General features: G+C 43.4%; 1 protein-coding gene across 1 annotated transcript in view; it reads left to right on the top strand.

Annotated features, from left to right (window-relative positions):
* Window positions 1-17,634, top strand: part of LOC145789300 (putative elongation factor TypA-like SVR3, chloroplastic) — a 62,875-nt gene that overhangs the window by 43,579 nt on the left and 1,662 nt on the right. The window contains exons 5-6 of the mRNA XM_082912468.1: window positions 16,705-16,834; window positions 16,957-17,073. Coding sequence (XP_082768594.1) covers window positions 16,705-16,834; window positions 16,957-17,073 — 247 coding nt within the window. The remainder of the gene's footprint in view (window positions 1-16,704; window positions 16,835-16,956; window positions 17,074-17,634) is intronic.

Here is a 17,634-nt window from a genome sequence, read left to right as displayed (position 1 = left end):
CACCTCGGGAAGGACCAAGAGAAGTTGTGGAAACTTACGGAACTAGCACGGGACTTCCGGTTTGAAATCTAAGTAAAAAAATGCACTTTTTTCACACTCAAGCTTGAAAATAGAGCATCAGTGGCCAAATTCGTGTAACAGTCACGAGAAGGCCCAAGCAACACCTCAAACACCTCGGAGGGACCAATGCAAGTTGTGAAAATTTACGGAACTTGCATGGGACTCCTCGCTTGAAAACTAAGTCAAAAATTACACTTTTTTCACACTTAATCTTGAGAATAGGCTATCGGGGGGTTAAAATTGTGTAATAGTCATGAGTACCCCAGCGAAACCCCTCAAACACCTCGAGAGGGACCAATGTAAGTTGTGAAAACTTACAGAACTAGCACGGGACTCCCGGTTTGAAAAAAATGTAGCAATCACCAGAATGTCCGAAGAACACCTCAAACACCTCAGTATAGACCATTGTAAGTTGTGGAAACTTACGGAACTTCAACGGGACTCTCGGTTTGAAAATGAAGCAAAAAAATGCACTTTTTTCACACTTTATCCTGAAAATAGGCCATCGAGGGCCAGAATTGTGTAACAGTCATGAGAAGGCCCAGGGAACACCTCAAACACCTTGAGAGCGACCAATGTGAGTTGTAGAAACATACCGAACTAGCATGGGACTCCCGGTTTGAAAACTATGTCGGAAAAGTCACTTTTCTCACACTTAAGCTTAAAAATAGGATATCGGGAGCCAAAATCGTGTAACAGTCACGAGAAGGCCAAGGAAACGCATCAAACACCTCGGGAAGGACCAAGAGAAGTTGTGAAACATACGGAAGTAGCACGGGACTTCCGGTTTGAAACTAAAGCAAAAAATGCACTTTTTTCACACTCAAGCTTGAAAATAGACCATCGATGGCCAAATTCGTGTAACAGTCACTAAAAGGCCCAAGCAACACCTTAAACACCTCGGAGGGACCAATGCAAGTTGTGAAAATTTACGGAACTTGCACGGGACCTCTCGCTTGAAAACTAAGTCAAAAATTACCCTTTTTTTTCACACTTAATCTTGAGAATAGGATATCGGGGGGTTAAAATTGTGTAACAGTCACGAGTACCCCAGCGAAACCCCTCAAACACCTCGAGAGGGACCAATGTAAGTTGTGAAAACTTACAGAACTAGAACGGGACTCCCGGTTTGAAAAAAATGTAGCAATCACGAGAATGTCCGAAGAACACCTCAAGCACCTCAGTATAGACCATTGTAAGTTGTGGAAACTTACGGAACTTCAACGGGACTCTCGGTTTGAAAACGTAGCAAAAAAATGCACTTTTTTCATACTTTATCCTGAAAATAGGCCATCGAGGGCCAGAATTGTGTAACAGTCATGAGAAGGCCTAGGGAACACCTCAAACACCTTGAGAGCGACCAATGTGAGTTGTAGAAACATACCGAACTAGCATGGGACTCCCGGTTTGAAAACTATGTCGGAAAAGTCGCTTTTCTCACACTTAAGCTTAAAAATAGGACATCGGGAGCCAAAATCGTGTAACAGTCACGAGAAGGCCCAGGAAACGCATCAAACACCTCGGGAAGGACCAAGAGAAGTTGTGGAAACTTACGGAACTAGCACGGGACTTCCGGTTTGAAACTAAAGCAAAAAATGTACTTTTTTCACACTCGAGCTTGAAAATAGACCATCGGTGGCCAAATTCGTGTAACAGTCACGAGAAGGCCCATGCAACACCTCAAACACCTCGGAGGGACCAATGCAAGTTGTGAAAATTTGCGGAACTTGCACGGGACTCCTCGCTTGAAAACTAAGTCAAAAATTACACTTTTTTCACACTTAATCTTGAGAATAGGCTATTGGGGGGTTAAAATTGTGTAACAGTCACGAGTACCCCAGCGAAACCCCTCAAACACCTCGAGAGGGACCAATGTAAGTTGTGAAAACTTACAAAACTAGAACGGGACTCCCGGTTTGAAAAAAATGTAGCAATCACGAGAATGTCCGAAGAACACCTCAAACACCTCAGTATAGACCATTGTAAGTTGTGGAAACTTACGGAACTTCAACGGGACTCTCGGTTTGAAAACGAAGCAAAAAAATGCACTTTTTTCACACTTTATCCTGAAAATAGGCCATCGAGGGCCAAAATTGTGTAACAGTCATGAGAAGCCCAGGGAACAACTCAAACACCTCGAGAGCGACCAATGTGAGTTGTAGAAACATACCGAACTAGCATGGGACTCCCGGTTTGAAAGCTATGTCGGAAAAGTCACTTTTCTCACACTTAAGCTTAAAAATAGGACATCGGGAGCCAAAATCGTGTAACAGTCACGAGAAGGCCCAGGAAACGCATCAAACACCTCAGGAAGGACCAAGAGAAGTTGTGGAAACTTACGGAACTAGCACGGGACTTTCGGTTTTAAACTAAGTCAAAAAATGCACGTTTTTCACACTTAAGCTTGAAAATAGACCATCAGTGGCCAAATTCGTGTAACAGTCCCGAGGAGGCCCAAGCAACACCTCAAACACCTCGGAGGGACCAATGCAAGTTGTGAAAATTTACGGAACTTGCACGGGACTCCTCGCTTCAAAACAAAGTCAAAAATTGCACTTTTTTCACACTGAATCTTGAGAATAGGCTATCGCGGGGCTAAAATTGTGTAACAGTCACGAGAACACCAGCGAAACCCCTCAAACACCTCGAGAGGAACCAATGTAAGTTGTGAAAACTTACAGAACTAGCACGGGACTCCCGGTTTGAAATCAATGTAGCAATCACGAGAGTGTCCGAAGAACACCTTAAACACTTCAGGATAGACAATTGTAAGTTGTGGAAACTTACGGAACTTCAACGGGACTCTCGGTTTGAAAACGAAGCCAAAAAATGCACTTTTTTCACACATAATCCTGAAAATAGGCCATCGAGGGCCAAAATTGTGTAACAGTCATGAGAAGCCCCAGGGAACACCTCAAACACCTCGAGAGCGACCAATGTAAGTTGTAGGAACTTACCGAACTAGCATGGGACTCCCAGTTTCAAAACTATGTCGGAAAAGTCACTTTTCTCACACTTAAGCTTAAAAATAGGAAATCGGGAGCCAAAATCATGTAACAGTCATGAGAAGGCCCAGGAAATGCATCAAACACCAAGGCCCAGGAAACGCGTCAAACACCTCGGGAAGGACCAAGAGAAGTTGTGGAAACTTACGGAACTAGGACAGGACTTCCGGTTTGAAATCTAAGTCAAAAAATGCACTTTTTTCACACTTAAGCTTTAAAATAGACCATCAGTGGCCAAATTCGTGTAACAATCACGAGAAGGCCCAAGCAACACCTCAAAACACCTCGGAGGGTCCAATGCAAGTTGTGAAAACTTACGGAAGTTGCACGGGACTCCTCGCTTCAAAACAAAGTCAAAAATTGCACTTTTTTCACACTTAGTCTTGAAAATAGGCTATCGGAGGGCTAAAATTGTGTAACAGTCACGAGAACTCCAGCGAAACCCCTTAAACACCTCGAGAGGGACCAATGTAAGTTGTGAAAACTTACAGAGCTAGCACGGGACTCTCGGTTTGAAAACAATGTAGCAATCACGAGAATGTCCGAAGAACACCTCAAACTCCTCAGGATAGGCCATTGTAAGTTGTGAAAACTTACAGAACTTCAATGGGACTCTCGGTTTTAAAACGAAGCCGAAAAATGCACTTTTTTCACACTTTATCCTGAAAATAGGCCATCGAGGGCCAAAATTGTGTAACAGTCATGAGAAGGCCCAGGGAACACCTCAGACACCTCAAGAGCGACCAATGTAAGTTGTAGAAATTTACCGAACTAGCATGGGGCTTCTGGTTTGAAAACTATGTCGGAAAAGTCACTTTTCTCACACTTAAGCTTAAAAATAGGACATCGGGAGCCAAAATCGTGTAACAGTCACGAGAAGGCTCTGGAAACGCATCAAACTCCTCGGGAAGGACCAAGAGAAGTTGTGGAAACTTACGGAACTGGCACGGGACTTCCGGTTTGAAATCTAAGTAAAAAAATGCACTTTTTTCAAACTCCAGCTTGAAAATAGAGCGTCAGTGGCCAAATTCGTGTAACAGTCACGAGAAAGCCCAAGCAACACCTCAAACCCGTCGGAGGGACCAATCCAAGTTGTGAAAATTTACGGAACTTGCACAGGACTCCTCGCTTCAAAACTAAGTCAAAAATTGCACTTTTTTCACACTTAATCTTGAGAATAGGCTATCAGGGGGCTAAAATTGTGTAACAGTCACGAGAAGAACCCCAGCGAAACCCCTCAAACACCTCGAGAGGGACCAATGTAAGTTGTGAAAACTTATAGAACTAGCACGGGCCTCCATGTTTGAAAACAATGTTGCAATCACGAGAATGTCCGAAAAACACCTCAAACACCTCAGGATAGACCATTTTCAGTTGTGGAAACTTACGGAACTTCAACGGGACTCTCGGTTTGAAAACGAAGCCAAAAAATGCACTTTTTTCACACTGAATATTGAAAATAGGCCGTCGAGGGCCAAATTTGTGTAACAGTCATGAGAAGGCCCAGGGAACACCTCAAACACCTCGAGAGCGACCAATGTAAGTTGTGGAAACTTACCGAACTAGCATGGGGTTCCCGGTTTGAAAACTATGCCGGAAAAGTCACTTTTCTCACACTTAAGCTTTAAAAATAGGACATCGGGAGCCAAAATCGTGTAACAGTCACGAGAAGGCCCAGGAAACGCATCAAACACCTCGGGAAGGACCAAGAGAAGTTGTGGAAACTTACGGAACTAGCACGGGACTTCCGGTTTGAAATCTAAGTCAAAAAATGCACTTTTTTCACACTTAAGCTTGAAAATTGACCATCAGTGGCCAAATTCGTGTAACAGTCATGAGAAGGCCCAGGCAACACCTCAAACACCTCGGAGGGACCAATGCAAGTTGTGAAAATTTACGGAACTTGCACGAGACTCCTCGCTTCAAAAATAAGTCAAAAATTGCACTTTTTTCACACTTAATCTTGAGAATAGGCTATCGGGGGGCTAAAATTGTGTAATAATCACGAGAACCCCAGCGAAACCCCTCGAATACCTCGAGAGGAACCAATGTAAGTTGTGAAAACTTACAGAACTAGCACGGGACTCCAGGTTTGAAAACAATGTAGCAATCACGAGAATGTCCGAAGAACACCTCAAACACCTCAGGATAGACCATTGTAAGTTGTGGAAACTTACGAAACTTCAATGGGACTCTCGGTTTGAAAACGATGCCAAAAAATGTACTTTTTTCAGACTTAATCCTGGAAATAGGCCATCGAGGGCCAAAATTGTGTAACAGTCATGAGAAGGCCCAGGGAACACCTCAAACACCTCGAGAGCGCCCAATGTAAGTTGTAGAAACTTACCGAACTAGCATGGGACTCCCGGTTTGAAAATTATTTCGGAAAAGTCACTTTTCTCACACTTAAGCTTGAAAATAGGACATCGGGAGCCAAAATCGTGTAACAGTCACGAGAAGGCCCAGGAAACGCATCAAACACCTCGGGAATGACCAAGAGAAGTTGTGGAAACTTACGGAACTAGCACGGGACTGCCGATTTGAAATCTAAGTAAAAAAATGCACTTTTTTCACACTTAAGCTTGAAAATATAGCATAAGTTGCCAAATTCGTGTAACAGTAACAAGAAGGCGGAAGCAACACCTCGGAGGGTCCAATGCAAGTTGTGAAAATTTACGGAACTTGCACGGGACTCCTCGCTTCAAAACTAAGTCAAAAATTGCACTTTTCTCACAGTTAGTCTTGAAAATAGGCTATCGGGGGGCTAAAATTGTGTAACAGTCACGAGAACCTCAGCGAAACCCCTCGAACACCTCGAGAGGGACCAATGTAAGTTGTGAAAACTTACAGAACTAGCACGGGACTCCCGGTTTGAAAACAATGTAGCAATCACGAGAATGTCCGAAGAACACCTCAAACACCTCAGGATAGATCATTGTAAGTTGTGGAAACTTACGGAACTTCAATGGGACTCTCGGTTTGAAAACGAAGCCAAAAAATGCACTTTTTTCACACAGAATCCTGAAAATAGGCCATCGAGGGCCAAAATTGTGTAACAGTCGTGAGAAGGCCCAGGGAACACCTCAAACACCTCGAGAGCGACCAATGTAAGTTGTAGAAACTTACTGAACTAGCATAGGGCGCCCGGTTTGAAAACTATGTCGGAAAAGTCACTTTTCTCACACTTAAGCTTAAAAATAGGACATCGGGAGCCAAAATCGTGTAACAGTCACGAGGAGGCCCAGGAAACGCATCATACACCTCGGGAAGGACCAAGAGAAGTTGTGGAAACTTACGGAATTAGCACGGGACTTTCGGTTTGAAATCTAAGTCAAAAAATGCACTTTTTTCACACTTAAGCTTGAAAATTGAGTATCAGTGGCCAAATTCGTGTAACAGTCACGAGAAGGCCCAAGCAGCACCTCAAACAACTCGGAGGGACCAATGCAAGTTGTGAAAATTTACGAAACTTACACGGGACTCCTCGCTTCAAAACTAAGTCAAAAATTGCACTTTTTTCACACGTAATCTTGAGAATAGGCTATCGGGGGGCTAAAATTGTGTAACAGTCACGAGAATCCCAGCGAAACCCCTCAAACACCTCGAGAGGGGTTGTGAAAATTTACAGAACTAGCACGGGACTCCCAGTTTGAAAACAATGTAGCAATCACGAGAATGTCCGAAGAACACCTCAAACACCTCAGGATAGGAAATTGTAAGTTGTGGAAACTTACAGAACTTCAACGGGACTCTCGGTTTGAAAACGAAGCCAAAAAACACACTTTTTTCACACTGAATCTTGAAAATAGGCCATCGAGGGCCAAAATTGTGTAACAGTCATGAGATGGCCCAGGGAACACCTCAGACACCTCGAGAGCGACCAATGTAAGTTGTAGAAACTTACCGAACTAGCATGGGGCTCCCGATTTGAAAACTATGTCGGAAAAGTCACTTTTCTCACACTTAAGCTTAAAAATAGGACATCAGGAGCCAAAATCGTGTAACAGTCACGAGAAGGCCCAGGAAACGCATCAAACACCTTGGGAAGGACGAAGAGAAGTTGTGGAAACTTACGGAACTAGCACGGGACTTCCGGTTTGAAATCTAAGTAAAAAAATGTACTTTTTTCACACTTAAGCTTGAAAATAGAGCATCAGTGGCCAAATTCTTGTAACAGTCACGAGAAAACCCAAGCAACACCTCAAACACCTCGGAGGGACCAATGCAAGTATGAAAGTTTACGGAACTTGCACGGGGCTCCTCGCTTCAAAACTAAGTCAAAAATTGCACTTTTTTCACATTTAATCTTGAGAATAGGCTATCGGGGGGCTAAAATTGTGTAACAGTCACGAGAACCCCCGTGAAACCCCTCAAACACCTCGAGAGGGACCAATGTAAGTTGTGAAAACTTGCAGAACTTGCACGGGACTCCCGGTTTGAAAACAATGTAGCAATCACGAGAATGTCCGAAGAACATCTCAAACGCCTCAGGATAGACCATTGTAAGTTGTGGAAACTTACGGAACTTCAACGGGACTCTCGGTTTGAAAACGAAGCCAAAAAATGCACTTTTTTCGCACTTAATCCTGAAAATAGGCCATCGAGGGCCAAAATTGTGTAACAGTCATGAGAAGTCCCAGGGAACACCTCAAACACCTCAAGAGCGACCAATGTAAGTTGTAGAAACTTACTAAACTAGCATGGAGCTCCCGGTTTGAAAACTATGTCGGAAAAGTCACTTTTCTCACACTTTAGCTTAAAAATAGGACATCGGGAGCCAAAATCGTGTAACAGTCACGAGAAGGGCCAAGAAACGCATCAAACACCTCGGGAAGGACCAAGAGAAGTTGTGGAAACTTACGGAACTAGCACGGGACTTCCGGTTTGAAATCTAAGTCAGAAAATGCACTTTTTTCACACTTAAGCTTGAAAATAGAGGATCAGTGGCCAAATTCGTGTAACAGTCACGAGAAGGCCCAAGCAACACCTCAAACACCTTGGAAGGACCAATGCAAGTTGTGAAAATTTACGGAACTTGCACGGGACTCCTCGTTTGAAAACTAAGGAAAAAATTGCACTTTTTTCATACTTAATCTTGAGAATGGGGTTTCGGGGGGCTAAAATTGTGTACCTGTCACGAGAACCCCAGTGAAACCCCTCAAACACCTCGAGAGGGACCAATGTAAGTTTTGAAAACTTACAGAGCTAGTACGGGACTCCCGGTTTGGAAACAATGTAGCAATCACGAGAATGTCCGTAGAACACCTCAGGATAGACCATTGTAAGTTGTGGAAACTTACGGAACTTCAACGGGACTCTCGGTTTGAAAACGAAGCCAAAAAATGCACTTTTTTCACACTGAATCCTGAAAATAGGCCATCGAGGGCCAAAATTGTGTAACAGTCATGAGAAGGCCCAGGGAACACCTCAAACACCTCGAGAGCGCCCAATGTAAGTTGTAGAAACTTACCGAACTAGCATGGGACTCCCGGTTTCAAAACTATGTCGGAAAAGTCACTTTTCTCACACTTAAGCTTAAAAATAGGACATCGGGAGCCAAAATCGTGTAACAGTCATGAGGATGCTCGGAAACTCATCAAACACCTCGAGAATGACCAATAGAATTTGTGGAAACTTACGGAACTAGCACGGGACTTCCGGTTTGAAATCTAGGTCAAAAAATGCACTTTTTCACACTTAAGCTTGAAAATTGACCATCAGTGGCCAAATTCGTGTTACAGTCACGAGAAGGCCCAAGTAACTCCTCAAACACCTCGGAGGGACCAATGCAAGTTCTGAAAATTTACGGAACTTGCACGGGACTCCTCGCTTCAAAACTAAGTCAAAAATTGTACTTTTTTCACACTTAGTCTTGAAAATAGGCTATCGGGGGGCTAAAATTGTGTAACAGTCACGAGAACCCCCGCGAAGTCCCTTAAACTCCTCGAGAGGGATCAATGTAAGTTGTGAAAACTTACAGAACTAGCATGGGACTCCCGGTTTGAAAACAATGTAGCAATCACGAGAATGTCCAAAGAACACCTCAAACACCTCAGGATAGACCATTGTAAGTTGTGGAAACTTACGGAACTTCAACAAGACTCTCGGTTTGAAAACGAAGCCAAAAAATGCACTTTTTTCATACTTAATCCTGAAAATAGGCCATCGAGGGCCAAAATTGTGTAACAGTCATGAGAAGGCCCAGGGAACACCTCAAACACCTCGAGAGCGATCAATGTAAGTTGTAGAAACTTACCGAGCTAGCATGGGGCTCCCGGTTTGAAAACTTTGTCGGAAAAGTCACTTTTCTCACACTTAAACTTAAAAATAGGACATCGGGAGCCAAAATCGTGTAACAGTCACGAGAAGGCCCAGGAAACGCATCAAACACCTCGGGAAGGACCAAGAGAAGTTGTGGAAACTTACGGAACTAGCACGGGACTTCCGGTTTGAAATCTAAGTCAAAAAATGCACTTTTTTCACACTCAAGCTTGAAAATAGAGCATCAGTGGCCAAATTCGTGTAACAGTCACGAGAAGGCCCAAGCAACACCTCAAACACCTCGGAGGGACCAATGCCGGTTGTGAAAATTTACGGAACTTGCTCGGGACTCCTCGCTTAAAAACTAAGTCAAAAATTGCACTTTTTTCACACTTAATCTTGAGAATAGGCTATCGGGGGGCTAAAATTGTGTAACAGTCACGAGAACCCCAGTGAAACCCCTCAAACACCTCGAGAGGGACCAATGTAAGTTGTGAAAACTTACAGAACTAGCACGAGACTTCCGGTTTGAAAACAATGTAGCAATCACGAGAATGTCCGAAGAACATCTCAAACACCTCAGGATAGACCATTGTAAGTTGTGGAAACTTACGGAGCTTCAACAGGACTCTCGGTTTGAAAACGAAAGTGTCGTTTCGAACTTAGTTTTCAAACTGGGAGTCCCGTTCTAGTTTCGTAAGTTTTCACAACTTACATTGGTCCGTCCCGGGGTGTTTGACGTGTTCCCCGGGCCTTCTCGTGACTGTTACACGATTTTGGCCCCCGACGGCTTATTTTCGAGCTTAAGTGTGATAAAATTGTATTTTTTGAAACCAAGAGTCCCGTGCTAGTTCGGTAAATTTTCCCAAGTCGCGTTGGTCACTCCCGTGGTGTTTGAGGTGTTCTCGACCCTTCTTGCGACTGTTACATGATTTTGGCCCCCCGATGGCCCACTTTCCATGCTTAAGTGTTAGAAAAGTGTATTTTCTGACCTAGTATTCAAATCGGGAGTCCCGTGCCTGTTCGTTAAGTTTTCACGACTCAAATTCGTCCCTCCTAAGGTGTTCGAGGTGTTCCCCGGGCCTTTTCGTGATTGTTACACAATTTCGGCCCGCCGAGGCCCATTCTCAAGCTTAAGTGTGAAAAGAGTACCTTTTCCGTCCTAGTTTTCAAACCGGAAGTCCCGCGCTAGTTCCGTAAGTTTTCATAACTTACATTGGTTTCTCCCGAGGTGTTGGAGGTGTTCCACGGGCCTTCTCGGGACTGTTACAGGATTTTGGGGTCCTCCGATGGTCTATTTTCAAACTTAAGTGTTTAGGATGTACATTTTTTGACTTAGTTTTCAAACCGGGAGTCCCATGCGAGTTTTGTAAGTTTCCACAACTCACGTTGGTCCCTCCCTAGGTGTTTGAGGTGTTCCCCGAACCTTCTCTTGTCTATCACACGATTTTGGCCCCCCGAGGAACTATTTTCAACCTTAGGATCGAGGAAAGTGCCGTTTCGAACTTAGTTTTCAAACTGGGAGTCCCGTGCTAGTTCCGTAAGTTTTCACAACTTACATTGGTCCGTCCCGGGTTTTTGACGTGTTCCCCGGGCCCTCTCGTGACTGTTACACGATTTTGGCCCCCGACGGCTTATTTTCGAGCTTAAGTGTGAAAAAAGTTCATTTTTCGATTTAGTTCTCAAACCGAGAGTCCCATGCTAGTTCCTTAAGTTTTCACAACTCGCGTTGATCACTCTCTTGGTGTTTGAGGTGTTCCCGGCCATTCTTGCGACTGTTACATGATTTTACCCGCCCGATGGCCTTCTTCCAACCTTAAGTGTTAGAAAAGTGTTTTTTCCGACCTAGTATTCAAATCGGGAGTCCCGTGCCTTTCATTAAGTTTTCACAACTCAAATTGGTCCCTCCTGAGGTGTTCGAGGTGTTTCCCAGGCATTCTCGTGATTGTTACACAATTTCGGCCCGCCGAGGCCTATTCTCCAGCTTAAGTGTGAAAAGAGTACATTTTCCGACCTAGTTTTCAAACCGGAAGTCCCGCGCTAGTTCCGTAAATTTCAACAACTTACATTGGTTTCTCCTGAGGTGTTGGAGGTGTTCCACGAGGCTTCTCGGGACCGTTATAGGATTTTGGGGGCACCTGATGGCCTATTTTCAAACTTAAGTGTTTAGGATGTGCATTTTTTGACTTTGTTTTCAAACCGGGAGTCCCATGCGAATTTTGTAAGTTTCCACAACTCACTTTGGTCCCTCCCTAGGTGTTTGAGGTGTTCCCCGGACCTTTTCTTGATTGTCACACGATTTTGGCCCCGCGAGGAACTATTTTCAACCTTAGGATCGAGGAAAGTGCCGTTTCGAACTTAGTTTTCAAACTGGGAGTCCCGTGCTAGTTTCGTAAGATTTCACAACTTACATTGGTCCGTCCCGGGGTGTTTGACGTGTTCCCCGGACCTTCTCGTGACTGTTACATGATTTTGGCCCCCGACGGCTTATTTTCGAGCTTAAGTGTGAAAAAAGTTCATTTTTTGATTTAGTTCTCAAACTGAGAGTCCCGTGCTAGTTCCTTTAGTTTTCACAACTCGCGTTGATCACTCTCTTGGTGTTTGAGGTGTTCCCGGCCATTCTTGCGATTGTTACATGATTTTGCCAGCCCGATGGCCTACTTCCAAACTTAAGTGTTAGAAAAGTATATTTTCCAACCTAGTTTTCAAATCGGGAGTCTCGTGTCTGTTCGTTAAGTTTTTACAACTCAAATTGGTCCCTCCTGAGATGTTCGAGGTGTTCCCCGGGCATTCTCGTGATTGTTACACAATTTCGGCCCACCGAGGCCTATTCTCCCGCTTAAGTGTGAAAAAAGTACCTTTTTCGACCTAGTTTTTAAACCGAAAGTCCCGCGCTAGTTCCGTAAATTTTCACAACTTACATTTGTTTCTCCCGAGGTGTTGGAGGTGTTCCACGGGTCTTCTTGGGACTATTACACGATTTTATGGGGCCCCTGATGGCCTATTTTCAAACTTAAGTGTTTAGGAAGTTCATTTTTTGACTTAGTTTCCAAATCGGGAGTCCCATGCGAGTTCTGTAAGTTTCCAAAACTCATGTTGGTTCCTCCCTAGGTGTTTGAGGTGTTCCCCAAACCTTTTCTTGACAGTCACACGATTTTGGCTCCCCAATAGACTATTTTCAAGTCTAGGTGCGAGGAAAGTATCGTTTGGGACTTAGTTTTCAAACCGGGAGTCCCGTGCTAGTTCCGTAAGTTTTCACAACTTACATCAGTCCCTCCTGGGGTGTTTGACGTGTTGCCCGGGCCTTCTCGTGACTGTTACACGATTTTGGCCCCCGACGGCTTATTCTCGAGCTTAAGTGTGAAAAAAGTGCATTTTTTTATTTTGTTCTCAAACCGAGAGACCCGTGCTAGTTCCGTAAGTCTCCGCAACTTACCGTGGACCCTCTCGACTGTGACACGGTTTTGGCCCCCCCCACCCCCCGGTGTCCTATTTCCAGCTTAAGTGTGGAAAAAGTGTCTCTTTTCAACTTAGTTTTCAAATCGGGAGTCCCCGTGCTAGTTCCGTAAGTTTTCACAGCTCGCGTTGGTCACTCCCGAGGTGTTTGAGGTGTTCCCGGCCCTTCTTGCGACTGTTGCATGGTTTTGGCCCCCAATGGCCTACTTCCAAGCTTAAGTGTTAGAAAAGTGTATTTTCCGACCTAGTTTTCAAATCGGGAGTTCCGTGTCTGTTCGTTAAGTTTTCACAACTCAAATTGGTCCCTCCTGAGATGTTCGAGGTGTTCCCCGGGCCTTCTCATGATTGTTACACGATTTCGGCCCGCCGAAGCCTGTTTTCAAAGCTTAAGTGTGAAAAAGTACCCTTTCCGACCTAGTTTTCAAACTGGAAGTCCCACGCTAGTTCTGTAAGTTTCCACAACTTACATTGGTTTCTCCCGAGGTGTTGGAGGTGTTCCACAGGCCTTCTCGGAACTGTTACAAGATTTTTTTTGCTCCCGATGGCCTATTTTCAAACTTAAGTGTTTAGGAAGTGCATTTTTTGACTTAGTTTCCAAACCGGGAGTCCCATGCGAGTTTCACAAGTTTTCAAAACTCACGTTGGTCCCTCCCTAGGTGTTTGAGGCGTTCCTTGGACCTTTTCTTGACGGTCACACGATTTTGGCTCCCCGATGGACTATTTTCAAGTTTAGGTGCGAGGAAAGTGTCGTTTGGGACTTAGTTTTCAAACCGGGAGTCCCATGTTAGTTCCGTAAGTTTTCACAACTTACATCGGTCCCTCCCGGGGTGTTTGATGTGTTCCTCGGGCCTTCTCGTGACTGTTACACGACTTTGGCCTCCGACGGCTTATTCTCGAGCTTAAGTGTGAAAAAAGTGCATTTTTTGATTTTGTTCTCAAACCGAGAGTCCCGTGCTAGTTCCGTAAGTCTCCGCAACTTACCTCGTATCCTCCCGAGGTGTTTGGGGCATTTCCTGGTCCTTCTTGTGACTGTGACACGGTTGTGGTCCCCTTCCTCCCGGTGCCTTATTTCCGAGCTTAAGTGTGGAAAAAGTGTCTCTTTCCAACTTAGTTTTCAAATCGGGAGTCCCCGTGCTAATTCCGTAAGTTTTCACAGCTCGCGTTGGTCACTCCTGAGGTGTTTGAGGTGTTCCCGGCCCTTCTTGCGACTGTTACATGATTTTGGCCCCCCAATGGTCTACTTCCAAGCTTAAGTGTTAGAAAAGTGTATTTTCCGACCTAGTTTTCAAATCGGGAGTCCCGTGCCTGTTCGTTAAGTTTTCACAACTCAAATTGGTCCCTCCTGAGATGTTTGAGGTGTTCCCCGGGCCTTCTCGTGATTGTTACACATTTCGGCACGCCAAGGCCTGTTTTCAAAGCTTAAGTGTGAAAAAAGTACCCTTTCCGACCTAGTTTTCAAACCGGAAGTCCCGCGCTAGTTCCGTAAGTTTCCACAACTTACATTGATTTCTCCCGAGGTGTTGGAGGTGTTCCACGGGCCTTATCGGGACTGTTACAGGATTTTTTTGTCCCCCAATGGCCTATTTTCAAACTTAAGTGTTTAGGAAGTGCATTTTTTGACTTAGTTTCCAAACCGGGAGTCCCATGCGAGTTCCGTAAGTTTCTAGAACTCACGTTTGTCCCTCCCTAGGTGTTCGAGGTGTTCCCCGGACCTTCTCTTAACGGTCACACGATTTTGGCCCCCCGATAGACTATTTTCAAGCTTAGGTGCGAGGAAAGTGCCGTTTCGGACTTAGTTTTCAAACCGGGAGTCCCGTGCTAGTTCCATAAGTTTTCACAAATTACATCGGTTCCTCCCGGGGTGTTTGACGTGTTCCCCGGGCCTTCTCGTAACTGTTACACGACTTTGGCCCCCGTCGGCTTATTCTCGAGCTTAAATGTGAAAAAAGTGCATTTTTTGATTTAGTTCTCAAACCGAGAGTCCCGTGCTAGTTCCGTAAGTCTCCGCAACTTACCTTGGACCCTCTCGAGGTGTTTGGGGCATTTCCCGGTCCTTCTCGTGACTGTGACATGGTTTTGGCCCCCCTCCCCCCGGTGTCCTATTTACGAGCTTAAGTGTGGAAAAAGTGTCTCTTTTCAACTTAGTTTTAAAACCGGGAGTCCCCGTGCTAGTTCCGTAAGTTTTCATAGTTCGCGTTGGTCACTCCCGTGGTGTTTAAGGTGTTCCTGGCCCTTCTTGCGACTTCTACATGATTTTGGCCCCCCAATGGCCTACTTCCAAGCTTAAGTGTTAGAAAAGTGTATTTTCCGACCTAGTTTTCAAATCGGGAGTCCCGTGCCTGTTCGTTAAGTTTTCACAACTCAAATTGGTCCCTCTTGAGATGTTCGAGGTGTTCCCCGGGCCTTCTCGTGATTGTTACACGATTTCGGCCCGTCGATGCCTGTTTTCAAAGCTTAAGTGTGAAAAAAGTACTCTTTCCGACCTAGTTTTCAAACCGGAAGTCCCGCGCTAGTTCCGTAAGTTTCCACAACTTATATTGGTTTCTCCCAAGGTGTTGGAGGTGTTCCACGGGCTTTCTCGGGACTGTTACAGGATTTTTTTGGCCCCCGATCACCTATTTTCAAACTTAAGTGAAGGAAGTTTTCTTTTGTATTATCTTGTCAAATTTCAATATCAGATTATTATGCTATAGTTGATTGCTGCTAGACAAAACTTCTAGGTGACAAATATTGAGTACGAGGAACATAAAGGACGGATAGCCATTGGGCGCCTGCATGCTGGTGTTTTGCGGAGAGGATTGGATGTGCAAATGTATTGCTTTGGAGCTAACATCTGTTCCTGATGGCATTTGTTCAATTTTTAGAATTATCATATTAAGGGCTGACTGTGTTGTGTATTCTGATTACTTTAATATGACAATCATTGATCATCATCACTGTTATATGAGATTACTGTTCTCCATTAATTTGAATTTCTTGAAATGATGTCTCTTAAAGAAATCGCACTCTTGTTATCTTGTTTGGCTTTCACTTGAAGTTCCTATCTGGACTTTTGCCATGTTATGTGGCCGGGTTGTGCAAGGTGGGCTGTGCTAGGTGGAGTAATGGTCTATAAGTGAGAGACCTTATTAATGATATACTAAGGCTCAAACAATTGAAAAGATCCTATATAAAATTTATGTTTATTTAAATAAAAAAAGAAATGGAAAACATATGTGTTAAATACTAATTAGGAATTCGTCCTATTCAGGACTAACGTTACATAAATGGGATGTATTTCATAGTGGTGTGATGAGTGAGCACTTCCAATTTTTGGTGCAGTAAGTGTAAGTTGATGATGAGTAATTATCTTTGTTGCAACAGGAGGTCCAGTTCTTGTCTTACCCATCTCCCTATTCGATATTAGGTCATAGTTTCATATTATGAAACCAAAATGGATGATATCATATGTTTCTCTTGCCTGACCTGATATGCTCTATGAAACTATTTTGCACGGATTCTCATGCATGTTATATCAACGTATGATTTTGCATTACAAATATACATAGTACACACATACACACACATGCATACGTAGTGTGTGTCTCTTCCAAGACTCTTATGATGTTTAAGTTGTATGCGCTATTCTTGAATTTGTGACTTGTGAAATGATGAAGGATCCATGGCAAGGTAAGCTACTCTTTGGAGATTGTGATAAGAAATATCATGCTCAGATGAGTTGCATTCTATAATCTGAAGATTTTCTCTAGAATTTCTATGTTTTCTTATGGTATAGAGTGAAGTTCTTTTTGTGTTCTTTTTTTTTTGGATATTTAATCCATGTTTAAGTAAGCAAATGCCTCTGCCATAATTTATGGTTTTTTCCTGTGGACATAGAAAAAATCTAATAATTTTAATAATTTGAATCTTTGAAGGTCTGCAGAACGGATGAGACATGCAGATATGTAAGAGTTAGTGAACTTTTTGTGTATGAGAAATTTAGTAGGGTTGCTGCACAGGCTGTGGAGGCTGGTGATATCTTCTGTGCTGTTTGTGGTATTGATGATATTCAGGTAGAAAAAAACTTGTTTTGCATTGATCAAATTTTTTTTCTCTCTAACAGTACTTGTAAGATGAATATTTGTATCAATCATTTTCTTTGTTGAAATTGTGGTAACTGATTTATTTTTCTTAGATTGGTGAGACAATTGGTGACAAAATTTCTGGGAAGCCACTACCTGCCATTAAGGTGGAAGAACCTACAGTGAAAATGGCTTTTTCTATCAATACTTCACCTTTTGTTGGCCGTGAGGTATGTTGGTTTGTTTGTTTTTTTTTTTTTTTGTTTTTTTTTTGGGTAAGAGGAGAGGTATGTTATTAAACTGTGACTTTGAAATTTGTTCCCTAGTTTCACAATTTAGTACTGATTGAATCATCAAAACAATTTTATTCTCGAAGTTTGTAGCCATTGATACTAGTAAGTCTTTACTGCATGGTTCTCGTGTTCATGTGATTTCTTCCTAATTCATGGGTCATGTCCCTTTGTCAAAAACAAGTTGGGAAATCTGAAATTCTCGTGTTCATCTGTTTCTGGATGGATCTTTTGTAATGTTACTTGATAATGATGCGACAAGCCCAGAGAATTTGCAACAGTACCTTAAGCGTATTGTTGCATGTTATGAACAATATAAGATATTCTTGATACATTATATACTGTTTCATCCTCAAATACATTATTTACAAATTCATAAAATTTATATTAGATCTGAACTTTTCAGTGTGCATCAGTGTCCTAAGAATAACTAAGCATGAATGCTTGAATCGTGCTATTCGAATCTCTGCATGAGTGAAGCTCAAGCCTCATGATTTCTTA

Source organism: Camellia sinensis, unplaced genomic scaffold (assembly GCF_055761805.1).
Source record: "Camellia sinensis isolate YWXY unplaced genomic scaffold, ASM5576180v1 Unanchor3, whole genome shotgun sequence".
Classification (NCBI taxonomy): domain Eukaryota; kingdom Viridiplantae; phylum Streptophyta; class Magnoliopsida; order Ericales; family Theaceae; genus Camellia; species Camellia sinensis.
Note: the sequence above shows the minus strand (reverse complement) of the source record. Positions and strands in the feature narration are given on the sequence as shown.